Below are 27,944 nucleotides of genomic sequence, written 5' to 3'. Positions count from 1 at the left end.
CTAGAACTAGCTGGATCTGATCGATATGGACATAAACGTGAGTGAAGTCTAATCTGACGGGAGAGAGAGATCAGCTGCTGCTGACGAGTCGAGACTCGACACGCAGCTCTGCATAAGCACATGCAGCGGTGAGCGGAACAAAACACACTTCAGGTTAGAATATCATACGTAGCTATTTTAATTACCTCTCAAACTACCTAAACTAGTTATAGATATGTTTAGTTTTACTGTCGGGTCACTCATTACTGGATCCGCGAGCTGCATGATACTGGCATAATAGATTGCCCGATCGGGCAACCAGCAGGTGAGGCTTCATTGCCCGAGCTAAATACTAGATGGCCCCGGGCCATCAGGCAGTCGTTAATGTCGAGCCCTGTTAGTAAGTGAAAGCAAAGTAGTACTTGTCTTCACCTACCACCGGTCTTTATAGGAGCAGACTCAGCACTCTACTTGTCTATGACTGCAAATGGTATTTCTATTGTTCCATAAGATCAAAGTCCTCTTTCATTTCTTAAAGTCACTGAAGCAATCGTAACACGTCAAACATGTAACCCAGCAAAGTGTGACAGAGTGGCCTATCTCTCCATGTCAAGGTAAGGCAGGATGTACAGAGAGCCAGGGAGTGAATGCTTCACCCGTCTGTGATCACTGTGCTGCTACGACAAGAACAATTCATGTCCAGACACAGAATTGATCCATTAACATGAATGAATGGCCTTTTAAGCTGGTCTCAAGCAGAAGTGAAATGAAGTCATTGGTTGCGCTTCAGCAGCAGGGAAGCATCATTACAGTTGGAGCTGATGTCACAGGGTAATCAGGAAACCATTCTCATCCATCTCTGTCATTGACACCATCCCATCAGCTCACCCCACAGACAGCGTGCTGCTGAGGGATCAGAACCTCAATGTAGCTGCAGCAGGTACATGCAGCTATGTACTTAAGCCCAGCTATGATCTAACTTACAGGCAGAGAGGGCTGGCCGAACTGCTTTAACTCAACGTGTGGTGTGAATCTGAGGAGGCTCACAATGGCTCTTATCTAAAAACCATTAGCTCATTATTTGAAATGGAGGATGCAGCAGGTGTTCGGGATTATATCGCTTTTTACAACAGAATATGAGATTATCCTGCTGACCAAAATATGTAAGAATCATAATCGTGTGTTTGACAGAGATATTTTTTCTGCAATATTCTGAATTCCAATGGAAAAATCCCATTGCTTTTTTTTTTAAGGAAGCCCATGCGATGCTAACTAAAATGTAATCTCTACCACTCCATTAACCAGGGAACAGAAATCAAAGCCTGTCTCCAATGGAAGCTTGTTGCAAATAATGGCCTGCACTTTCTGCCGTAAATCAGGCTCCAGGTCATTTAAGACCCTCGCCAGTCAGAATACACTAAGAGTCTGTTAAGAATAAAAGCCTGGAAGGACCCAGGAAGCTCTGGTGCTCTCAGGTGTGTGTTCGTGTGTCTCACCATCATGTCCTGAGTTGAGGAGGTGTTCGCCCAGGTCGCAGCCGAACACCCTCTCCCGGAGGATGCCTCTCTGCTTCAGCTTCTGCTTGGTGGGCCTGGACTTCATGAATGTGCGTAAGAAGGTGATCAGCTTCCCGTGCTTCTTAGACACTGAGGAGCGAGGGAAGGAAGGACACATGTTAGAGCTCTTACAACGGTTTACTACTCACCAGTGCCTGTAGGTTTCCCACAGGCTCAGCTTTCACACGTATGGAGTAGAATGAAAGCCCATACAGGCTGCTCAGGCTTGTCCCATCCCATTGTGCATTTCACCTCCATTCTAATGCAAACCCTTCCTTTATGCATGTGTAGTTTCCATGAAGCGAAGGTTTCGTTCTTAAATACCACCTCCCAGGCAACTACAAAGGAATCCTTCACATCCAACACCAGTACCCTCTGCTCCCCTTCAAAACAAGACAAGAAAGGAGCAGACCTTCTGAAATACCCAGACCGCATGTATCCGATACTACGTCTGGGAAAGGGGATGTAAGCTTCTTAAAGTACACCAGTTGTTTGATCTGCTGTAGGGAGATGTGGAAAGGCTTTCTTGAATTGAACAAACCATGTTTTTTTGGGTGGAGGGGGAACAATAAAGCAAGTTGGTTCAACAAATCTGACCTTAAAAAGTGTCATTTACTGTTGAGATGAAAGTTGAAGAGTGTTTTTCAACTTAGGAGAACTTCACATACATTTTCTTTCAACGGAGAATTTGGTTCAGTTTGACCGACTATTGGTTGATTGTTATACTGTGTATTTGAATTATCCTGAGTATTCTTCCCAGGTCAATTCTTTAAAATGCATGAATCACTTGTACTCTTTATTTCTTACCTTCCATTTTTAAGTATTGACTGACACTGAACACATTTCAAATAATGAAACATATCTCCAAATCCACTCTGATCTCTTGGCCCTCCCTGTCACTTCTGTGTCTTTGATTCTCTGTGAAAACGTACATTGTGCTACACACCTTTCCCAAAAAATCAAATTGCTCCACGCTCTAAACCATTGAACCTCACACATGGCATCAGGAAATGAAACAACAACCGGGAACACTAGGTGAGAGTTTATAACTGAAAGGGAAAATATTAAGACCCTCCATACCTATCCCATCTATGATCATTGTGTTCTTTCCACTGCAACATCTGGAACTTTGCTACATCTTTCAAAAAGATCTCCTGGTGCTCTGGGCTGAAATGGAAAATGTGCTGTTGCATCACTTATCTATGGATATTCCAGGTTACATTCCTTTAACGGATAGCATTACAATAGAAAGAAGGCCAGTGTTTATCAAATTCCATCTCCAGAAGCAAATCAAGCATAGTTAAAGAATGCTAAGTCTGACTTGCGTGTTTGGAACATAACAACAACACAATAACAGAGTCAAAGCAGTATCTTTGCTCACAGCATGATGACAAGATTCCTTTATAGACTCACACAGCATCATGATGCAGCTGTTATGAATATTATTATTTTGAAACAGCCGTTGAGTTAGACTGGGTTCTCATGCCCAGAGACCATTAGATAAAAGTGGATGAGGCTGCCTGTTTTGCATGCTAAACGTACGCTGCGGAGTTAACTGCGTGCAGCACACTTCATTAACAGTCAATCAAGTGCATTTAGAGTGAAACACATTAAGACCAAACTAACATTAAAGAGCTGTTGGAAATAGAAAGTTACTTTGGAGCTGAAATAATGTAAAAGTCTGTCATTGCAGAATAGTAGCAAGAATATATTAAAAAGAGAAATTCTGTTGGCAGCAGGCAACTATTTCTGTGATTACTTTCGCATTGTTGGTAATGTTTGTGGAACCTGGATTTGGAAGGAGACAATGTGTGGATTGATTTTGATAGTTAAAAATTCCATTGCGAGTGGAATATACTTAAAGAATTGAAATGCTTGTGCAATTGTGTTTTAAGGAGGCCCTATTTGCTCATGTGCCTCTACTGTGACATGTCTCCATGATTTAATGTTCAAAAAGCTCTTTATTTTCCTCATACTTCCTGTGCTGCAGCACCTTTTTTCACCCTCTGTCTGAAACCAGAGCCCAGGGAGAGAAACTCCCTCTGGAGGGAACTTTGGGATTTTAGCACAAAAACCAATAGAACTAGGGATGCTCCGATCGCCAATTTTGGGGCCGATCGCCGGAATCAGTATCGGCCGATACCGATCGAGTGCGCGGGGCCTAAATGGAAGATTTAAACATCACTTTAAATCTTCCATTTAAAGTGATGTTTAAAACTCAGTTAATGGGGCTCATTCACTGGAGCTTCCACAAACAACAATCAACTTAATTATTACATTATAAATAGTTGTTTCGATGTGTTCCAGTCAGGCTTTCGTCCAAACCACAGCACTGAGACTGCTCTTGTAAAGGTCTTCAATGACATCCACTTAAACACAGACAGTGGCAGAACTTCAGTGTTAGTATTATTAGATCTCAGTGCTGCGTTTGACACTGTTGACCACAACATATTACTAGACCGACTAGAAAACTGGGTGGGACTTTCGAAAACAGTTCTAAATTGGTTTGAATCCTACTTAAAGGACAGAAACAACTTTGTTTCTATAGTTAAATACACATCTGAGTTGACAAATATGACATGTGGGGTACCTCAAGGCTCCATCTTGGGGCCTCTTCTCTTTAACGTCTACATCCTACCACTGGCTCAGATAATGAAAAACAACAAAATAAGTTACCATAGCTATGCGGATGACACACACATGTACGTAACAATTTCACCAGGAGACTATGCTCCAATTCAAACACTGAGTAAGTGCATTGAACAAATCAATGACTGGATGTGTCAGAACTTTCTCCAATTAAACAAAGATAAAACTGAGGTAATGGTTTTTGGAGCCAAGGCAGAACGTATAAAAGTTAGCGCTGAGCTTCAGTCTGCAATGTTCAAAACAACAGATAAAGCCAGAAATCTAGGTGTAGTCATGGACTCTGACCTGAGTTTCAACAGTCACATTAAAACAGTTACTAAATCAGCCTACTATCACCTAAAGAACATATCTAGGATTAAAAAACTAATGTCACAGAAGGATTTGGAAAAACTTGTCCATGCTTTTATCTTCAGTAGACTGGACTACTGCAATGGTGTCTTCACAGGTCTCACTAAAAAATCTATTAGAAAGCTGCAGCTGATTCAGAACGCCGCTGCTCGAGTCCTCACTAACACTAAGAAAGTGGATCACATCACTCCTGTTCTGAAGTCTTTACACTGGCTTCCTGTGTGTCAAAGAATAGATTTCAAAATACTGCTGCTGGCTTATAAAGCACTGAATGGTTTAGACCCAAAATACATTTCTGACCTCCTGCTAAATTATGAACCATCCAGATCTCTCAGGTCTTCAGGGACTGGTCAGCTTTCTGTTCCCAGAGTCAGAACTAAACATGGTAAAGCAGCGTTCAGTTATTATGCTCCAAATATCTGGAACAAACTCCCTGAAAACTGCAGGTCTGCTGAAACTCTGATTACTTTTAAATCCAGACTAAAGACTTTTCTTTTTGCCGCTGCTTTTAATTGAACTATTCACATCTTAAACTGCACTGTAACTTTATGTATTTTTTCTTTTAATGTTTATTTTATTATCTTTTCTTTTTAATGACTGATTTTAAAGGCCATTTTCTTAATGTCTTTCGTTTTTTGTAAAGCACTTTGAATTGCCTTGTGTTGAAAGGTGCTATATAAATAAACTTGCCTTGCCTTGCCTACATTAAAATGAAGTACATTATTCAAGTTTACATTCACTTTGGATAATAACACGGGAGAAATTAGCGGAAGCGCTCTCTCTCCCTCCCTCTCTCTCTCCCTCCCTCTCTCTCTCCCTCTCTCTCTCTCTCCCTCTCCTGACAGCCTGTCAGTATCTCATGCAGCTCACTGATGTAAAGAGTGACCCGACAGTGAAGAATAAATATATGTATAACTAGTTTAGCTTGTTTCAGAGGTAGATCAAACAGCTTAGTGTGTTAGGTCTAACTCTGAGTGTGTGTTGCTCCGCTCACCGGTCCGTCACAGCGGGCGGAGCTGCAGGATTTCTGCTTCACACACGTTGCACACCGCTATTTTACTGTCTTTTTCGGACACCTTGAAATACTGCCAGACCGGTGAAGCCATTTTGTCGAGCTTGTTTTGCCGCGCACAGAGAGAAGTGTCATGTATTTTACGTCATGCGATCAGCATTTATAGAGAGCACTGATCGATCGGCAGAGAGTGAGTATCGGCCGATCTCGATCGGTGACCGATTGATCGGAGCATCCCTAAATAGAACACACTACAGGAAACAAAGGACCCCAAAAAGTACAATAGGGGCCCCTTTAAATATTAAGGAATGAGTGACTGGGTAGAAGAATAGGACACTGTGTGTAGACTAACACCAAGTCACTGACAACACATGGTTGTTGAAACTAACTGAAGTGTGGACGGCAGGCATGTTTCCTGTAATGAGGTTCAGCAAAGCAAAGAAAGCAGCATTCTGAATCAACAGCTGGCCTCTGCACTTGCATCCACAGACATCTTCCATTTCAGGAAGAAGTGGAGCTACAATTCACCCCTCAGGAAGAAATTCCTTCTGCACTCCTATACCGCAGAAAAAGAATGCTGAGGCAGCTTTGCTTACTCATTGTTGAGGCATCAGAAATGGCCTTCAGTATAATGTGGAGGGGGAAGGGTCTGACTGTGCAACTGTGTTGGCTAACGACACTGACACGTCACTTTTCATAAGGAGAGCAGATTGACTGTAGGATGTGGGGAAGAGGAGTGCAGTGACAGTATGACTCTCCAGAGAGGGACAGAGACTCCCATCTGCTGACTGTCACTCACAGTGTGAGGGCAGCATGCTCAGCACTGAAGCTGACACACTCACTGCTCACATCCAGCTGGGGGAAAGGCATTCAAGGTAAGGTTTGTGGGACTTATAAACCTTAACATTTCTGTCGCATTCATTTCAAGATTTATAGCTTGGAGCCGCTTGAAGGGGTTTTCCACTGATTTAGTAGTACATTTTAGAGACACTCGGACTTCAGAGTCCCTAGCAAAGGTCCAAATCCAAAAAGAAAGGGAAAAAAAGGATCATTAATGTCCCATGATGCAACTGGGTAGTGTAATTCAATACACACTTTCTGCCTTGATAACATCTACGTCTTTCAAACTCCACACGTCCAGCTCTGAAAGCAGGATTTCAATTTTGAATTGATCATGCCTAAATGATGTAATAACTAAATCACTATCTGATGACTTCTTCAGGGTTCTTTTTCATCAGACTTGACGAAGTTCCTCCAGAGACAAAAAGACATTCTCTAACTGTTTTCCCAGTAATATTTACAAAGGAGGGTGGGTCGGTGTCAACATATTTAGATTAATTTCATATTCATTTTACAACATGTCACCTTCTGCCACTAAGGAGGCTCTCATTTCAATTCTAATCCACAAACAAGACTCGAAACAACAAAAGGCAGCGTAGCGCCCAATGGGAGTTTGTCATTGCATTCAGCTTCTACTGATTAGGATTACAAATGATCCTCAGAGGTTTCCTCCTCTCCAGAACTAGATGTCCCAGAGAGTAAAGCTAGAAAAAACACAGCAGAGTTACAAATACTCTGCTTGTCTTTTTTGGTAGCTTAAGACCCGGCATGTAGGAAGTTTTTACTGGGAGTCGCATTATCTGTAGAAGTGTCCTCCTCACTGAAACATTCTGTCCCTGTTTTTATTAAAACGGATACAAGGAACTCAATGCAGCAGCTTCAAATAAAAAAATCTGTGTTTTAATTTGACCAGAGGGGCTGCGAGCCGGGTTTGCTCAGCTTGATTCTCTGAAAACTTTAGATGCAGACATTTGATGACAAATACGTTTTTCCTGTTAAAACATAGTTAGATGGGAAAAAGGAGAGCCAGTAGCTTCTGCCTTGCATTTGCACAGATACGATCCTGCTAAAGGAAATGCTAAACACACTGGAGGATGGTCATAATGCGTGTGGAACACTGACAGTCTTCAGCCCTGAGCTGACAGGGGGACTCGGATGAGTCGTTCCCCAGGAGAGCTCAGTGAGAGGCTGGATGTGACGAGTCGGGGCTGAGTGGAGGCCAAGCATTACAGCATCAATAATAACTGCACTATGGTTAACATCATCCTCTGTCTTCTCTCTCCAGCTCTAAAACCCACTGCCTCATTCCAAAAAGTTAGCAATGAGCTTTCCAGAGGAGGCTGGAGGAAAATCCCAACTTCATAGCACTGCTTCTTAAAGTAGAGCAGTGACATTATAGAGCCGATCATTGGACTCTAGCCTGAGATATTTGATACAACTACTGTGTGTGTCAGTGTTCCCTGAATACACAAGCAGCAGCAGGTGTAACCACAGCTCCTTGGGGCTTCACAAAGCTCTCATCACAGCTCAGCCTTTTCACTTCACCCAGCACGCCCCTCCCCATGGGACTCAACAGCCACCCATGCCCATGGAGGCAGCAGGAATTCAAACTGCCCTCCTCGTCGATTTGTAAAACCGGTACGTGAATGGGTTGGATATAATTACATCATCCTTCTCAGAAATCTACTTGCTGTGGGAATTAGGGTTTTGGCTAGAAAGTGATATGTTTGTGTGCCAAATGCTTTTCTAAATGGATAATAAAGAAAGGTCTCTCTGGAAAGCAGCAATGCTGAAAAATAGAGGAATTTGAAAATCATGTAAGTAAATATTGTGATTTCAAATGCCAGAGTATATTATCTTGTATCTGCCAATTTAAGAAACTCAACTAGCCACCTCAATGGCTATTTGATTGTTCATGCGTAGTGAACACAGCCATAGGAAAAAGGACATTTGTCCATTGAGCGTGGCTACTATAGAGATACTGTTGGCATTACTTATCAAACTGAGAAACAGCACATCACACTGATAGACACTGTGATAGCACCCAGTAACACCCAGGCCAGTTGTTGTTTCTGGATGGTTGGGTGAGTAAACAGCAGAGCAGTGTGTGCCTGTCAAAGGGAAGCCATGAGTGACAGCAGCCTCTGTTTGACATGAGAGCTGCAGTGTGTGGTGATCTGGAGCCAAATCTCTTATTGTTGGATCTGAAATGCATCACTGAACACCAATTCAACAGGGCAGGACAGAGGGGTGATGTCACTGGGCCCTTTGAGGAACTCACCCAATAATCCTAATCAATTCCAAACGGTATACCAGAGGAGAGAAACTCTACGAACGTGTCAGGAAAGATCAACACATATCACTATACCCATTTTTCAGTGGTGGAGTGTCAAGTAGTATACTTAAGTTCAAAATCATCCATTGCTTTAGTCATACATTTACTCCACTACAATTTGAAGGGAAATATTGTATTATGTTTTACTTTACTTTATTTAAAACGTTATTTACTAGTTAATATTGTTGCATTTAAGAAAACAAGAGGTTTCATTAATAAATAAATAAATAAATAGACAACAGTTTATATACAAGAACAGCAAACTGTGAATTGACCAAGAAAATTGAGAGCTAATTGTCATCTATAAACTTTTAGGTATTTGTTTCACTTACTTTGAGTACACTTGTCTTATTATAGTAACTTACTCTAATGTAACCTTTGCAGTTTAGCACGTTTACATGTATCAGAGTATGTTTACAGTTTGACTTGAGTAAACGATCTGAATACTTGTTTTTCCACTGCCAATTTCCAGCAACTTCGACTTCCGGAAAAGGCACTTAAGTCTTTTAAAATATACAATTATTAATACAACGTTTTAATTACCTTTGTTTGATTTTCTAGAAGCAATGACTGCCATTCACCTTAGAACAGGTTTGACTTTAAACCCCCTTAACAGCCTACAATCTTGTGGTAAATAGTTAATAATTGAGGAAAGAGGCAAATATTAACACCTAAGTTATTTTCCCATTAGTTACATTTTCCTCTAAAGAAAAAGGGTGGAGTCATATGAGGAAGGAGGACATATATTTTTCACACTTATTTATTTTGTTCTATGAGGTTCCTTTCATCATACTGCAGTCTGTCACATACTGGTAGAAAAAGGCTGTATGTAATAATGTAAAATTATATAAATTCACTCCAGTACATATAGTTATAACAGACTTTTAAAATGTCTTACCTTGGTTCCATAACGCTAGACTCGCTTTGAGGCTTTATGACAAGGTTTCAAAATAAGTCCAAAGTACAAATAGGTAGTTATTTTCTGACCGTACAGCTAAGCTAAAGCGAGCTGAATGCTAACCGGCTGTCCGAGAGACGGAGAGGTGCTTCGGGCAGAGAGAGAAAGAGAATAGCGCTGAAGTTTGGACAGAGAGGAGAGGCGTAGACTGTTCCGTCGCTCCGTCATCTCATCCACACAGCCCGCTGCGATCAACCACATCAGCATGATGCATTCAGGGCCCCCTGGGAAAAATATACTCCGGTAATCGCAGTATACCAAAATCTGCATATTGATGAAAACATTTGTAAATAAATGTAGTATTACTTGATATATTAATCCAAAATTACTTTAATTGTTCTGAAAAGATCTCCACTTCCATAAAAATAATCATAGAGTTCCTATGTTTGTTTTTGCTAAGCATTGCCGCCACGTTGGACGAAACAGTTTGAAACCACTTGGTGTTTAAATTAACAGTACACAGTGGTGAAAGTACTAACATATTTTAATTAAGTAAAAGTAGTTATATCACAGTGTAGAAATACTCTTTTTCAACTTAAAGTCCTGCATCAAAAATGTTACTCTAAAGAACCAAAGTATTAGCATGAAATTATGCCTAAAGTACCAGCACTACCGGGTTATTGTTAGTGATGCATTAATGTATACATCATTTTAATTAGGGAGCTAGCTTTAATGACTTCTTGTACTTCCAGATATTCTAATCCATAATGGTACATCATATTTCATGAGTTGATTAATTGATTTTGAATTAACAATATGAACTTACAAAGTCATTCATAATGTTATATAAATGTAGAGGAGTAAAAAGAACAAATATGACTCCAACTTTTAGTAGAAGTGAAAAGTAGCAGAACCAAATTATTCAAGTAAAGGGCGCCAACCTCAAAATTGTACATAAGTACAGTAGTTGAGTACATGTCCTTAATTACTTTCCATAGTACACAATGTACTGTGGTGGTAAACGTACTGACGTGTTCCCTGTTGGTAATCAGTTGCTTACATAGTTTAAATGTTTTCTTCCGTTAAGCCAACTAGTCACATTTACATGACAGACTTGTGTATGTGCTTGATTCTTAGATTCCCGACAGCATTTGAAGGCAGCACTGGAGGCAGCCAAGAGGCAAGCCTGTGTTTACACCTACACACAGTGGGAAATATCCCTTTACACTGAACACACACACATGATACAAACACACTGAATTCTCTTCTTCTCTGCCATAACAACATACAGGACGGCCTTCACTTGACTCTAAATAAGCGTTCCCTCTGAGGGGCCCCTTCCCCCTGAAAGCATTATCTTGTTAATTCCTTAACTAGAGTCTCTACGCACACAAGTCTAAATAACAAACTAATTTGTTGTTGGTCCAGAATCACAAGACTGGAGTCAGACTTTTCCACTGCATGTGATCACCTAAAAATGTCACACAAAGACAGACATTTCTTATTAATGATCCTCAAATGTCTCGTAGGTTCTGATAGTTAACTTTTTCACAAAAAGCAAAGTATCAGACCAACATTTAAAATCATAAACACAAAGTTGTGTATCCTTAATTCCTTACTCTCTTCCTCCTACCACATGAATCATCTGGAGATCATCCAGACTTCTCTCTACCCCTTAGGATGGGTAACCAGGACAATACTCACGTTATACACACATGCAAAACACTTTATGCATTAGTATTTGCAATCTAATAATGTCATAACCCTTTGTTTGCTGAAATATTACTTTTATTTTACCAAACAAATGGATTTCTGCACTTACTTAATGGAGTATTTTCATTTTACTTAGTTGTATTGTTTAAAAAAAAAAAAAAACTTGAGTAAAGAAACTGAACACTTATTCACTGTGCATGTCTCGTGTGTATGTAATGTTGTACTCTATGAAACAGTTTTCCACCCTAAAATCATCCAGCAATCACACACTGGGGAAATTTCTGTATGTGTCCTCCACTATCACTTACAGAGCAGAAACAAGGCGGAGAGGTCACTTCTGAACTACTAATGATACGGAGCTGTAATAGATAGCATACGGTTCAATGAGCAAGTTCTCCCCTCTAATTCATCCGTCCACTTTGTATACAGTGAAGTTTGGTGTCAGAGACAGTGAAGCAGTGTATGCCTTTAGTACAGAGGACCAATAGGGGTGAGCTATGAGACACCAGTCAACCATACAGGAAGTAGCTACTAGCTACTACCCTGACGTCATAAACCGTAAAACAGCATGCGAGCCTTCTGTTAGATTAAGGATCATTAAGCTGCTATTTTGCATGGATGTGAATATAATCTGTTTTTCACTGGGATGTGGAAAGAAGGAGGAAGTGGTTTGAGTAGCTGCGAGCCAAGTCCAATTCACAGGGGCGGGGCGCCATGCTGTCTGAAACTCCAAATTCCTACCTATTGTAAAAATGCCTGTAAGCTTTGTAGCTTTGCAACAGGACAATACTTAATCTTTTGTTTAAGTAATCAGTAATGACTTATGCGACAGCTTTTTATAATGATGCAATACAGTAGTAAAGCAAATATGGACATTATGTAGAAAACATTTCGCAAGAAGGAAGTAAAGGTGTTAAATGATATGTACACAGAGTTCTTGAGAGCTGTTCACTTCCCCACACAAAGGTGCGGCCTACAACAACAGTGTCTTATTGCATCCACAGAGCAACAGGTTACAGGAGGCCTTGGCTGGTTTCGTGGCCCGGAGCTTAAGCACCAGGAAATGATCGGAGATCCTCGGGAACAGGAGGACAAATATGACTCTGTCTCGCACATTCTCTCTCCATTTCCCCTCCTCTCTCCTTCACACCGCCAGCTGTCTTGGCTCATGTATGCTCACAGCTGCACAAATCACAGGTCCCCAGGCATGACGAAGGCCTGCAGTGAGGGGGGGGGGGGGGGCAGAGCTACATCTGCCTCAGTGACTGTTGTGCTGTCTGGAGAGGAAAGAAGGCTGACTGTCCATTTCATCAAAAGCTCACAACTCTTTATTTTCATATTGATGTCAACAGAAGAGTCTGAAGAGAGTTCCACTGCAACCAGAGAGGGAGAAGTACTCAGAGTGTAGCAATACTATGGTTACAAGTAAAAGTCCTGCATTCAAAATGTGACTCACGTAAAAGTACTCAAGTATTGTCATCAAAATATAGTTAAAGTACCAAAAGTAAAAGTAGTCGTTGTGCAGATTGGTCCAGTTCAGAATAATATATATGATATGTTTTATAATGATCGATCATGAAAGTGTTCTCAAAGCTGGTGAAGGTGCAGCTAGTCTGAATGACTTTGTAGACTGCAGGGTAGCTGGTGGAGGTGCAGCTAGTCTGAATGACTTTGTAGACTGCAGGGTAGCTGGTGAAGGTGCAGCTAGTCTGAAGGACTTTGTAGACTGCAGGGTAGCTGGTGGATTTACTCCAGGTGGAACTAAAGTCTGATTCAACACTTGATTAGATTTCACATCATTCATCCACATCTGTGAAGTAACTAAAGGTATTAAATACATGTAGTGGAGTAGAAGTACACCATGTACCTCTGAACTGTAGAGGAGTAGAAGTACAAAGTAGCATAACATGGAAACACTATAATTTGCAGATACTTGTACTTTACTTGAGTAAATGTACTTAGTTACTTCCCACCTCAGACTGCAACACAACACACACATGGACCGAATGACTGCTGCTTCTATTCCACCGTCTCCGTTTTAATCGGAGCAGTGCAGCATGTTAACAATTTCCATAGTTTCGCCTAAAAACAGCAAAGGTTAGTGGTGAGCGGAGTGGATCGAGGGCAGAGCGAACAGATTTCCCAAAGCCGCGCGGCTCCCTGCAGGAATGTGCTCTTTCCGTCGCCATGGAGAGGGAGACAGAGATTCTTACTGTTGCAGGACAAAGCTTAACGCTCAATGGATGGATTTACAGGCCCCCTCATTGTAAAAGGATTAAATAAATCAAGGCCGGTCGAGACCTAGCACCACGGCGGGGGAGCCGCGCGCCCTTTCAGTCGCCACCGAACAGACACACAGACAAACCCAGCAGGCCCCCGTCCACACACACACCCAGCGGCTTTGAGAAACGCTGCAGTAACCTGGCTCACCCCTGAACTCATTTGCATACACCTTTTGGGGTGAGACAGAAGGAACTAAACTGCGGGCTGGAGGGATACAATTGTTCTCTTTGTGGAGCAACATTTGAAAAGTGGGGTTTAATTTTTACACCACCGCATCTAATCTTGAAACCTTTATATATCGGTTCTTTTAGTCGTGGAGAAGCAGCGTTCAGTTATTATGCTCCATATGTCTGGAACACACTCCCAAAGACCCCCGCTGTAACTCACCTCTTTTAAAACAAGACCCACGACTTTTCATTTTGTAAAGCCTGGTGTTGAAAAGCGCTTATATAAATAAACTTGCCTTGCCTTCTACAAACAGATGCCATCAAATCCTGAAACAAATAACGCGTTATATGAAAAAAATAAAATATATATATAATATATAAGAAAAATACCACTTGTTTCATTACACACACCTTTTCTTAGATAGATGTTTTGTAATTTAATTAAGGAAAGTTCACACCAACACACATACTAGAAAAAAAAACGGCTATTTTCACAGCACAGTCACAGGCATGCATGCGCAGACGTGGCTGTTGTCTTATTGGTCCACCGACAGAGTGTGGAGATAATGTTAAAGGTCACGGACGGGGCAAAGTGTGAGTGGTCCCTCTGATGCAGAGTAACACCAAAAAGTGTACAAAGTTCTCCTGAGTGAAAAGTGAAGCCTTTTCCCAATCTTCACACATACATACTATGTTAGGGTGGGAACAGTGCAAACACATCCCTCAGGTTGCGGAGTTAGTTTTCGGTTGGGGGGGGGGGGCAATGCAGCACACCAAAGGATTTGTTGTCTACCTGAACTTAGGCTGTAGTGGTTTAGCGGGTCGGCCACCCATGCATTGTCCTGAATTACACTCTCCATCTCCAAGTCTGCATGCAGCCCGATGGACAGATGGCCCCACAGACAGATGGATGGATGGATGGTGGAGACATGAGAGTCGGCAGGGGAGAGAAGCACTTCAAGTTAGAGAACAGAGCAAATGTGTACTGTGATGATGCTAGAGCAATACACATTGCAGAATAACATGTTTAGCACTGCAGTATTCTTGGCATTCATCAATAAAGAGGAATTTAAAGTTATAATTCTGAAGACATTCGTGAGATCAAACCGTTTTTAGTACTTTTAATGGTATGCATTTGTTCAGCATTATCAAAGCAGTACATTCTGTGTAATGCAGGATTATTGCTTATAATTTGATCGGATTGATATCAGTGTCATTGTTTACTGTTGACACGGCGTCAGAGCTAATGCTAAGTAACATTTCACAGACGGCACACCTTCAGACGGTGAATGTGGAACATGAAATCAGCTGCAGCAGGTTGACAATAGCTGGAATTAAAAGGGTAATTACTGTCCAACTTCTATATCAGCATAATGCAAATGTGTAGGCGCTACTGTAAAGAAATGTAACAGTTTCTCTTATGTCGGATATATGACAAATAAGCTGTTCATTTATTGTCTTCTGACCCCAGAATTCTGAAATCTTAGCCTGCAATCGCTGTTACTACTGGTAACCATACATCAACCGGGCCTCCATCTTAAGGATTATAACTTCAATTGCATCCAAACTCAGATAAACAATATGTCGTACACGTCTAAATGTGGAAAATGCATTTGTGTGTGTGAGTGAAGGTTGAGTGAGTGGACAGGTGGTGGATGGAGTGTGTATACCAACACGCACAGGGAGGGAAGAGACTCCAAGAAGCAGGCTGCAGGCCAGAGCAGGGGGAGGCTGAGGCAGAGGAGTCACAGTCAAATGCAACCAATCAAGACACATGCTAATGCTACGGTACACCCAACAGCAGGATTAATGAAGCGTCGCAGTGGAGAACACACAGGCAGCTCAAACCACACTACAGTCAGCTATGTGTTCTGCTGCTGAGGCAGGACGTGCTCACTTAGAGCCATGTTGGTATAACTGATAACAGGTTATAGAAGATTACATATTACACTGGTTATGGCTAACAACATGTTTCTCATTGAACATAGTTAAAAGGACATGACTACTTAATAATACATGTATACAATAACGAGCTATACTACAGAAACACATTTATGTTGACTTATAACTATAATAATATTCTTGACCTGCGGATACTCAGTAAATAAAGAATGCATGATTAACAAATTAAGAACACATGCAAAGATATGCACAGAAAAAGCAGAAGCATTGGGTCATGGCTCAGCAGGGGGAGTGGGGGGGAGGTTGAGTGGGGGCCTGTCTGCGGGTTGTGCTGTGCGTGCACCGTAACGGTAAACACAGCGTTCCAACCTGCGCCTGAAACTGGATTGGCCCGTCCAACCGGACCCAAACCCTGCTACTGATATTCTGTCCCTCACAAAAGCGGATTCTTGCCGGGGGGGGGGGGTTTGCGTTCGCCGTGTCATCACTTAATGTGGACCAGGAGTCTCGGAGGCGTTTTGATGGGGAGGAACCCTGGCTCCACGCGCTCACCCCAAAGCCAGCGGGGTCTTGTGATAGTGAGTCGTATCGGAGGATCAGTCTTTGGATGAGAAGACGCGGGACTGGTGCAACACACCGGGGTCGCTCTGACTCACTCACGGTAAACATGACGGACATGCCAAGCGTTGTTCCAAGAGGGTTTATGTTAAACATACGTCTTAGATTATTATTGATAATCTTGATACAGATGATGTGTTGTGATTCAGTTTGAAGAAAAACAGTGAAAACCTTGAGCATGGATCTGTGAATAAGTTAAAATTCGCCCGCTCAAAACGATGATATGTTGAGTAAAGACGATAAACTTAATCAAAGAAAAAAGAGCTCTTTTGAAATACAAACTGAATTCCATGACACAAATCATTTCGACCAGTGAAATATCTGTTGGCAAGGTGTATCTCTCAAAGTATCACACCAAGCCGTATCGCATTACCAGCCCTCAGTGATAATGTATTTCCAAAACATTTCCTTACAATGGATAAAGAGGAGGAAGAGGAGGAAGAGGAGGAGGGGGAATACCTGGTTTTGGCACAGTGTTGGTCATGGACTGCGGCACTTTATCATTTATGAGCTCCACACACTCGCTGGGAAAGAAGCCAACCTGGAAGAGGAGTGAAAGAGAAGTGAGCTGGGGGGAAATACAATCTCATTTATAAATCATACTAAAGATAGAGAGGACAAGAATCCTATGCTCAGTGGTGGTCGTCATATACATCACACGGTTGTGTTATTAAACGGTGACGGAGACAACACATAGGGCTTGGTATGGACATTTACTTTTCATGTGGTGTGAAAATGACCGCATCACACAAACTACCGCTCAGTGTATCCGTGTACCTGCTGCTCTAGAAAGTAGCAGTTGGGTGATTTCTTAAAAACCCTATATCAAAGAAGACGGCCGAATCAGAGTTTTCTGGACTTTGACCGGGGAAAAAAATCTGTTAGAAACATTTTACGATGGAAATTCTGAGCCGATGAAGCACAGTGTCAAAGCAGAAACCCGCGACCCTCGTTGACCCCCCCTAACGGATACAGGTGGTACAGCAGGTGTTTGTGTCCCCTCACTTTGGGCATTTCAGTTAGTTCCCCAACTCACAAGGGCATCGGTTTAGCTTCCACCCAGGTCCGAGGCTTTTATTGGTCATACGGGATTAGCTACAATGTAGTTATGACGATGACAATCTTAGGTCACAGGCTCACTCCAACAGTGCAACACAATAAAACAGAAAAAGAATTGTGCAAGTAAATAGTAATACAAAAGAAAAAAGAGTAAAAAAGTGAAATATTGAAATAGTGCAATAAGACTAGTCTATATTAATATACAAGTGATTGGAATATGATATATTAGACACAGGGGACACACACTGGGTTTAAAGTGTGTCTCCCCGGAAAAAAAAGTCCTGTACTGTGGCCAACTTTTACGAGTCAATGTATGGTGGAAATGTCGCAGGGTTCTCGAATGCATGTGCATTATTAAGGGGGTTGGGTCCTCTGTAACCGCCCCCCCCCCAAAAAAAAAGGTAAGGCTCCACAAGGGTGCTTTCTCCATGTCTCTGTATATTTAGAGGCAGAAGCTGTGTGATCCTAAAGAGGGCAGTGGTCTCCAGCCACTGCCCACTCATCTGAAAAACAAGTGGAGTATCAGTAAAGTGCCTGCCAGTGAGCCGGACTGGCAGGCACTACTTCTTGAAGGAAGTGAGCCAAAGCACAAGAGGAGCTGGGGCAGGATGGAGAGGGGGCAGCGGGTCCACGGAGGTTCAGCCTGACCTGAGCATCGAACCAGGTCACTGCCGTAAAAAGATTCAGTTTGGAAAACATATCACCTGGACACTAAGGTCTTCAAAGACTCAACCAGTTCAAGCCCCTGACCTTGAGGGACAGGGCCTCTATTGTTGACCCTCCCTCTGAAACTCTCCCCCCTCAGACCCTCAGACTATACACAGCTTTTCATCTGTGATTGCTGCTCCTGTTAGCAAGGAAGCAGATCAGAGTGGAGTCGGCTTCTCTGACTCACCTGTTGGTCATTTTGGAGATGATCAAGCTCAGAAAATAAATGACAAGGAATCTTCAAAAAGTCTCATCTTCACGTCTTAGCATCAAGGCAGTAGGATTCACAGAACGCAAAGAGGGCAGGTGTCTGATTGAATCAAAGCGGGTATCATCCAAAGCCAGTCTTTTCCCCTGGACTCGGCTTAGTGGGGATGGACTTGTGTTCTTACAAGACTGACACTTTGGATGACACTCACTTCCTTAGTCTTACTAAATAGTGGTGAAGTCTCGTGTTATTCTCAAATACAATTCTGTGTCAGAATAAATCAAATCTGTGACAGAAAAATACACCCATAAGCTTCAAAATGAATCAATGTGTCTGTCTTCCTAAAAAACTAAAGAATGTCTTGCAGTACCACGAATGCTGCTCCCTGTATGTGCTTTAAATCTCTGGAGGCCCACTTAGTAAGTCTGGCTGACTGTTAGCGGTTTGTTTTTATATAACTCAACCTGAAGTGCTATACAGCCCTAGTTCCACTGTGTTACAGGATGGGACTGAAGCCCGTGAACATGAATCAGTCCAACCTGTTTTACAAAGCATATTCTCTTCTCGTCCTTGACATGCCTCAAGTGCAAAGCTCATCAGAAGTTGACAGCGAGAAAAAAGCCAGAGAAAGATGAAGCGTGTGTGTGTGTGTGTGTTTTTGCTCACAGTCTGCATAGTGTTCTGTGAAGCTGCATACCTGAAAGCCATGCTTGCCCCTCCACCAGGTGGTGTCTTCTTTAGGGGGCATGTCAATCACTGACACAATGTCCCCAACCTGCACAGAGGGGACGTATTAGAAAGTGCTGATTGTCCTTTTACCTTGTGTTGGAAGAAGACATCAGTGATGACTCCAATCACATTTCAACTGAAAGAGTATCTCTTAGTGAAGGATTGGTCTGAGCTAAATGATTTGTGTAGTGTTACGTGTATAACAATAAAACATGTACTACAAATAAAACATTAGAGGAAAAAGCATAAATCATAAATGATAAAAGAGAGTATTATAAAATATACGGTTTAATACAATATACTCCGGTTTAATAAATGAAGAGCTAAAACAGTTTGGACCGTTTTAACATAAGTGTTTGAATGACAACTTTATGATATCGGCAGTTATTTCTTTTTTAAATATCCGCAAGGTTTTTTAATAGAATCTCTATATATCTGTAGACAGAGACACAGAGAGAGCATGTGTGTGTGTGTGTGTGTGTGTGTGTGTGTGTGTGTGTGTAGTCACCTCGAAGGACAGCTCGTCTGAGGCCTGGGCGATGTAGCGCTTGATGACGTGCGCAGCAGCAATAGCCGGCACGTTGATGGACGACTCTTCATGAACCAGCAGATGATTTCCCTTATTGTCAACCTGAACACACACACACACACACACACACACACACACACACACACACACACACACACACACACACACACACACACACACACACACACACACCACACACACACACACACACACACACACACACACACACACACACACACACACACACACACACACACACACACACACACACACACACACACACACACACACACACACACACACACACACACACACACACACACACACACACACACACACACACACACACACACACACACACACACACACACACACACACACACACACACACACACACACTAATGGATGGTGGCTTAGAAAAGATCATGACCAAGTACGTCATGCCTGTCTGGAATTGAAATGTAATGTTTACAAGAAATATAAATGTACAAGTAACTATGAATATGAATATCTATATAATACTATAATATAAATTTAAATAAAAAATCTATAATACTATGAATATCACATTTACTCTGGGTACACAAAATGTGCAGTAAATCAGAATTTAAAGAACAATGGGCAATGCACACAGAAAGTATGGAATATAAGGAATGGCTCGTATGATGTGCTGTTATGTCTGTTTGGTGTGTCTGTGTCAACTGGCGCATTGACCTACAGTAAGCGCATTTACATTTTGCCACATGAATAATTGTAATCAGACGCAAACAAAGGGCAAACCTTTTGGCCGTGTTTGCACTTTATGTTAGAATATGTTTTGTGCATTGGACCTTACGCCAGGGAGATGGCGGTTACAACTGGATTCTCAATGCATTGAGATATGCTGTGCGCAGGGCAGGCTCACCTCCATCCACGTGAGGGCGGGCCCACAGTTGATCTTGTTGTCAGCAATTGCCGAGAGCCGGGAGAGGTAAGCCAACAACATCTGGGAAACTGACTAACAGGGCAGACAATACACAAACAGGTTAGAGTCACTACATTGATTTCAGATGGCAAAAAGGTCCAAATCCCTATGTTTCCCTCCCACAAACTCCCCCCCCCCTGCTGAAACATGGACTCTTTTGTTTACTTATGTAACATAGTGACATTAGCTATTCTATTGGCTAGCGATCAAACACATTGTATGCAATAAGCTGAGGGGGGGGGGGGATTTTTGACCCATCTCTAAGCGGTTGACCAATCACAGCAGAGCCAACCAGCTAACCAATCAGAGCACTGAGGGTGAAAAGAGGTGCAGCAGCACGGGTAGTAAGAGAAAAACCTCTTTCCACATTTAAGCAGATATGAACCTGAAAATGAGCATCATGTGTCCTCTTTAAACTACCATAAAGTCTCATTTCTGAATGACGTGGCAGCAGCTGATTACACAGCTCAACACTTAAACAGACATTGGCAGCTATGACTTTATATTACAAGGCCACTTTAGTTTTATACTTTCTTTGCCCAACACCTGCTTAGTTCATAATTGTATTGAGAAGAATGTAGAGACTTTAAGGCTGTAGTACACTTCTTGTTTTAACCTGACCCTCGTGCTGTACATCAAAACGGTGTATCAATGTATTCTTTACCCTCCTATCGTCTTCCCCCCCCCCTTACTTTGGTGTTTGCGGTCAAGTTTGACCGGTCCTGTTTTAACTGCTATTACATTAACACAAAAACCATTCATCATCACCTAATGTAATTTAACACCCTTTCAAACTGTCCATATTGTATCAGACTGCTGGTACACATGAACAACTGCAGTACATATACAAAGAACAGATACTGAACATGTATTGTGTGTGCCAGGTGTGATCCATGTGGGGGGAGGGGCGCATACAAGCGGGAAATGTGTCAAATTGTTCTGTGTGTGTTTGTGTGTGTGTGTGTGCCAGGTGTGATTCACATGGGGGGATGGGCACATAGGGGACACACACACACATCTAGAGTATGTGTGTGTGTGTGTTTTATCTGATCCGGATGGTTACTAATAACTTTTCTTTATGACCGGGAACACCACGGGTGTTACAAAGTTGACTAAATCATCCAAAAGTCAATGAAAGTGGTGATCAGCCATGTTATATGTTCACATGTCTCCTGTGAAGGATATCATGACGCCTTGATGCAATCGAATGTAAAACTAAACAGTTATGATTGATGAAAGTAGTAAAAGGGTCAGATTTGACCCGAAGACAACAGGAGGGTACAGCGTCAAAGTGTGCACTGTGAAAGTGGAATACCGCAGGCAGGTTTGAGTGCCCACCAAATGCACAATAGCCCTCTGTGATGAACACGTTTTACCAGTTCTCTTGATACCTAACCTCTGCATTCTTCTTAGAGCCTCAGAAAGGTCGCCTGGCTCACAATACCTTTCACATGCACACAGTAGTCGGCAAAATATCGACCTGTAGATTCCAAGAGCAATGAAATGTAGATCATATAGGATATCAAAGCATGGTAACACCTTTCATATATAAACTGCTACCCTGTTTAGTCTAGTTACATTACATTACTGTTTATCCAAAGCGACTCACATACTCAATACTGTGGGCATCCCCACAGGAGCACTTTGGGGTGAAGTGTCTCAGGGACACAACGACATGCTGACTGCAGTGGGGTTTGAACCTGTGCTCCCCTGGTCCCCTGATCCGAACACCAGCGCACTATCCCACTGTGCCACACGCCTCCCTAAAAGTGTATGGCCAGCTACCTCTTAGCATCCACTCAATGTTGGTGGTGACTAAGTCCTGGATAGTTTAGTGAGGGCATTCAAAAGATATGTAAGATTAAGTACTGCTTACTATATGCAGGAAAGAAACATCTTTACTAAGCCTTTACTGAAGCTCCATATCAGCGTATTACTACATTAGTATTTTCTTACAGCTCTTACCTCTGACTGGTCAGTCAGACTCTCCAGTCGGGGCAGCTCAGGCAGCTGTGAGAAGCGTCGGTCGTAGATGCAGAGGTGCAGGTGCTTATCCAGGACACGGAAGTCTTCATAGCTGCGCTTCACAATCCAACTTCGACCCTTCAAAAGGACAACACAAAAGGGTAAACAGTTAGAATAAAAGAACAGACAGAATACAATCAGCTTAAAGAGCTACAAGTGAGACATGTTTCTATTCAACTGCAGCTAGGTCAAGTGAAAGGTGGGGTATGTCATGTTGGAGAAACCAGCTGGAGTGGCTAGAATTTGAAAGTACAACCGGAAAAAATCTGCCCCTTCCTTCAGAGTTCCTCACAGAGCCCCTCCTCCAACACACACGAACGCGCACATGACCAATGAGGGCACGAGATAAGTTTGTGCCCCGATGGAAGGCTGACAGGCAGGTAGGCCATCCAGTTACTTTAGCCGGGCCGGCTCAGATGATTGGTCGTGCTTTTTACAGCATCACGGCTTCCACAGATGACATTTTTTTATGGATTTATTGTCAAAGCATTTAAGATATTCATTGCCATCGGGATGTTAAGAGCAAAAAGTGTATCTGAAATAAATGACATACCCCACCTGAAAGTAATTTTGTATGGAAAGATTTCACCAAACCTAAAAGATATAACAGGAAAACTAAACAAATTGTATTGTGAAATCCATCGAAACATAACGAAAGAAAACCTTAAATAGTATTAGAAGTAATACACAATCACTGTATAACAACAAACTTAACAATGGCTGACAGCACACACAACATTATGTAACACAGGTCCCACCCATGTTGTTGTGACAAACCGCACCCTACTCTAAGGCTGCGGCCACACGAGGACGAAAACGGTCGTTTGCGTTACTGTTTAGTGTCATATAGACCGTTCGGCCACACGAGGACGACCGAATACGGCACTAAACGACTGAGGAAACGACAACGGGTCCCAAGGTGGATAGAAAGGCATACGCAACGCTCTGGGGGGTCCAACGGCTCCGTGTGTGCGCCCTATATGATCATTTTCTGATAATGATGAGGCAATAGCCCCGCCCCTCCCCACCTCTGCTGCTCACCCCCGCCTCAAAGTAAACTGCACACTGAATTCAGATTATTTATCTTTCTCTCGATATGGACCTAAACGCGAGTGAAGTCTAATCTGACAGGACGGAGACACGCAGCTCTGCTCACCTGCAGCTCCTCCCGCTGCAGCAAAACACACACTTCAAGTCAGATCATCACCCTTAGCTATTTTAATTACCTCTCAAACTCCCTAAACTAGTTATAAATATGTTTATTTTTACAGTCGGCCGGGTCACTGATTACTGGATGAGCTGCTGCATGAGACAGACACTGACGCTGTCCGAAGAGAGGGAGGAAAAAGAGAGGCTCCGTGTATTTTATCATTATATTATATAGAGTCGTTATTCATTTGTTTTAAAGCTCAATAAATAACAAAGAAGACCTTTGACCGGCACTTTATCATTTTGTTCGGAAGATTTAAACTTTAATACACGCTGACTGATGAAAAACTCTGCCCGGTTCCCTCGGCCCCCACCGCGGAGAATAAACAGAAGGGCAACCATGACAACCATGCTTCTTCGCTGCTTTTGTGGAGGAAGTTACAGCGCCACGTAGAGGCTCCTGCATATGTACTGTAGCTTCTCCAGCGGTTGGAGCTAAACGGAGCGGTCTCGTGTGGACAGACACTATCCGGATAACTATTGCGTGTGGATGGAAGCTTGTTTGCGATTGCGTTTGCGTTAATCCTATGCGTTTAGCCGTTTTCGTCCTCGTGTGGCCGCAGCCTAAAGCTCCACTCAGGGCATTGAACGTCTTTCAACTCATTGTTTGGGTGTTAAGGCCGACAGTTCTCACTCACTTCCTCTGCTCTCAGACACATTGGAGTTAGGTCAATAAATGATGATGTAATCGTCCATCACTCACGGCAGACGCTCATCGACCACAGAGACTTTGTAAACCCACTGCTCAGTCAGTGTTAGCAGCTTGTTTCTGTTCCATGGCCAAACACACGTTTACGCACGTTTATGACATGAATGCAGACGCATTTAGCTTCTGATCTAGATGTTAGGGACCACGTTAGGAATCCATAGTGCAGGTCCCTTCATACAAATCAATCAAATCGGTCAAATGATGTAATTGCTATCTCTTCATTTCTCTTTTCTCGGAAATAACGTAATAACTCAATACTATGTAGGTACCAAACAAATACAGAAATATGATCATCTTTATTAAAGACTCTTGTAACGTGCTACCTGCTGATATATATCATTATCTGGTTTAGACCCTTAAACTAAAGGAGGCTTCTCCAGGTGTCCGGTGTGGTCCAATACTCCAGGTCAACACCGACACAACACACCTGTTGCTAGTAGCTGTACTTTGTGGATAGCATTACAGAAATAGCCACCAGCCTCATTAGCATATGGAGCCTTCAGCAGCCGAAACTAGTGAGACTGTTTCTCTTGGATTCTGTTTTTGTCAGACAGACGCTCTTCTCGCGCCTCTAACCCAATGGCACCGTCTCAAAATCGACAACCAAGTCACGCATGGACTTTAATATTTCAAATGTCTTTCCAAACAAAACTATTAAATGAGACCAGTGTAAATGCAATCCTACAAAATGCTGCCCTGAATATGTCACATTAAATGTAACTTTTCTTTTAAAAAAAAACGATTTTTGCAATAAATATGTTGTTTCTTTTTCATCCAGTAAGGCCGGGCTCCAAACCTTCAATCCCACTGAAGGGGACTGGTGGTGGAAAAAGTATGTCGCTTTGATTTGCCCCAGAAAGATCCGTCTGAACCGAGACCAAGGCTCGACAACTGGGACTGCAGAGCACGGCTGATTCTAGTTCTGTCTTTAAAGATGCATTGGAAGGAACTCTTGATGGTGTCCTGCCCCACTTCCAGATGCTGCTTCTAGTTACCCCCATTTCTGGGTATGTGGAACTGAACCAATCTCACTGGGTTAGTTCTCTGTTTCAGGAGGCACATTCGCAACCTGCTCAAAGAGAACTAGTGTAGATTTAAAAGTGGTATGACGGCTGAAAGAAGTTGCCAAAGTTCAAAAGCACATACTGTGTTGCATTGCCAAGATTATGAGCAGAAGGGAAATACAGGAAACCAGCATCAAAAATGTCTTTGGAGGCAGCTGGGGCAACGCTTCAGAGCAGCTGTGCCTGTTTGCTCTAATGTAAGGCAATACCCAATTCTGGGTTAATCACATTTTTGGAAAAACTATATTATGTAATCATAAAGTATTTACTTTACTCCCACATCCCTCCTAAACAACGAATTCAAAGTCAACCCTTTTTTCTATTTGAAAAAACTTCAACAGCCAACACAACGACAATTGGTTATAATAACTTATCACCATGGATACAACAGTGCCAAATGAACGGTACACTTCATAAGAACTTGCACAATATCTGTTTCACATTAATAATTGAGTTTCCAACGACATAGAAACACATTCACAGAAAACAAAGCATAAACATGTCATTCAAATAACCCTGCTGAGGTAGTATGCTCAAATATGAAGATGCATGCGTGCAGCGCTTTGTAAAGTTCACGGTTTGAAGCTCTCATCATCAGACATTCTTCAGAATAATTCAGCCATCCTGGCATTCCCCCGCAACGCTTTCAATTCAGTTCCAAATTCCCACATAACTGGGATGTTTGACACTTGGGTGTTTCAGACATGTCTCAAAGTATGCCAGCGGCCTCCTCGAGGGAGAGACTGCTCTGGGATCTGAACAAGTCGATTGAAGCATCATTTGTGGGTTGGAATTCCGTTCCCACAAGTTTGAAAAGAAAAGTTGAAAGAACAACCGCAGTATCGAACCCAGTGGACTCTTACCTGGCAGAAGATATGGACCAGGTACACCAGCTCCTTCGACTCATAGCCGTTCCGCGTCACTTCACACTGCTCATCCCCGAGGGACAGCTGGAGGACACAGAGAAGAGAGCATTTGTCATTTCAAAGCAAGAGGTAGAATCAGACGGTCATGAACAAAAACACTTTCTATTAGTTTCCGTTCTATTCATGTTTGTAGACAATTTTTGATGTCTTTCATTCTTTCATAATGATCCGTTCCACCATTCTTTTCACGGCTATTTTTGAATAAAGCATCTGAAATGGCATTAACTTGATGTTAACAAGAGGTGCAGCAAGAGGGGATAGCATTATTCCGCTCAGGAAAAGTGATTTGAGTCAATCTATATTTCTGTTAGCTGCTCAAAAACGGCATGAAGCCTCTTCTTTTCAGTAACTCTTTATCATAAGGGCTTTTTCAACAACACAAACTTAATGATCCATAACTTCATGTGCATCCATTGTCAGAAGTAAGTATTTTGTCTAGCCTCTTTGGGGGCCGGTTCAAAAACCTCCTTCTGAACCATGTTTCAATATACAGGAGATCTGAGTTTCCACTGTCAGCTTCACTCACACACTATGTCTCCCTGATGTGTGAAGTGAGTATACCGATGAGGCAACACAACATATTCTGGTGTGAAAAACACAAGGCAGATCCTAGAAGTATCCCCTACAGCAGGGGTGTCAAACTCAAGGCCCGGGGGCCAAATCCGGCCCGCGACTTCATTTTCTGTGGCCCCATAACAGCTTGCAAAAAATATAATATGTTTATTATACGGTTACATTCTACTTTCTCAGAATTTGTCTTTTTTTTCAAAATATGCCTTTTTTCTTAGAATTTGACTTTTTCTCAGATTTAGATTTCTTTTCCAAAAATTTTACTTTTTTTTCTTTCAGAATTTGGCTTTTCTTTTTAAATCATTTTGTGACATTCTCACTGAAGAGACTTGCAATTATTTGCCCCAGACTTCTACTTTCAGACGTAGTTAATTATGAAGTTATTATTACCCTATCCGATAATAATCCAATGCAGAGGCAATAATGTAATAATACATCATTTTATATATATTAAATATTTGTATATGTATTTTGATATAGTCTTTAAAGTTACAACCGGCCCTTTGAGTGCAACCATAATGTGAATGTGGCCCGTGATGAAATTGAGTTTGACACCCCTGCCCTACAGGTTCTGTTTAGTTCAGGTTCTAGAAATCTCCAGGTGGTCGATCAGTATATGAAACGCATTTCTTGTGTCCATACGTATAACAATATGCATGCATCAGCCTTGGCTAAGGAGGTAGAGTGATCGTCCACCAATCAGACGCTCCATGGAAGGCTCCTTAGCCCTTGAGTCAACATGTCAACGCTTCTTTGTGCAAAAGAAGATTTAAGCTTCATATCATGTGGTGCTCTTTTTCTCCCCAGAGCCCCCCCTCGGTTTAATGAGTAGAACTTCTCAGGCAGAGTTGTATCTACTTAGCTTACAACACCAGATGAAGACATAATGAAGATGCAGTCTGATGTAGCATAGCACCTACCAGGCATGCTGCAAACACAGAACA

At 42.2% G+C, this 27,944-nt stretch overlaps 1 protein-coding gene across 1 annotated transcript in view; it reads right to left on the bottom strand.

Annotated features, from left to right (window-relative positions):
* Positions 1-27,944, bottom strand: part of arhgap32b (Rho GTPase activating protein 32b) — an 82,722-nt gene that overhangs the window by 14,125 nt on the left and 40,653 nt on the right. Inside the window, exons 6-14 of the mRNA XM_071205454.1 lie at positions 26,368-26,454; positions 22,463-22,600; positions 20,438-20,530; positions 19,513-19,635; positions 18,973-19,050; positions 16,760-16,841; positions 15,461-15,511; positions 14,574-14,648; positions 1,476-1,625 (exon numbers count right to left, since the gene is read on the bottom strand). Coding sequence (XP_071061555.1) covers positions 1,476-1,625; positions 14,574-14,648; positions 15,461-15,511; positions 16,760-16,841; positions 18,973-19,050; positions 19,513-19,635; positions 20,438-20,530; positions 22,463-22,600; positions 26,368-26,454 — 877 coding nt within the window. The remainder of the gene's footprint in view (positions 1-1,475; positions 1,626-14,573; positions 14,649-15,460; positions 15,512-16,759; positions 16,842-18,972; positions 19,051-19,512; positions 19,636-20,437; positions 20,531-22,462; positions 22,601-26,367; positions 26,455-27,944) is intronic.

This window comes from Pseudochaenichthys georgianus, chromosome 14, assembly GCF_902827115.2.
Source record: "Pseudochaenichthys georgianus chromosome 14, fPseGeo1.2, whole genome shotgun sequence".
NCBI lineage: Eukaryota > Metazoa > Chordata > Actinopteri > Perciformes > Channichthyidae > Pseudochaenichthys > Pseudochaenichthys georgianus.
Note: the sequence above shows the minus strand (reverse complement) of the source record. Positions and strands in the feature narration are given on the sequence as shown.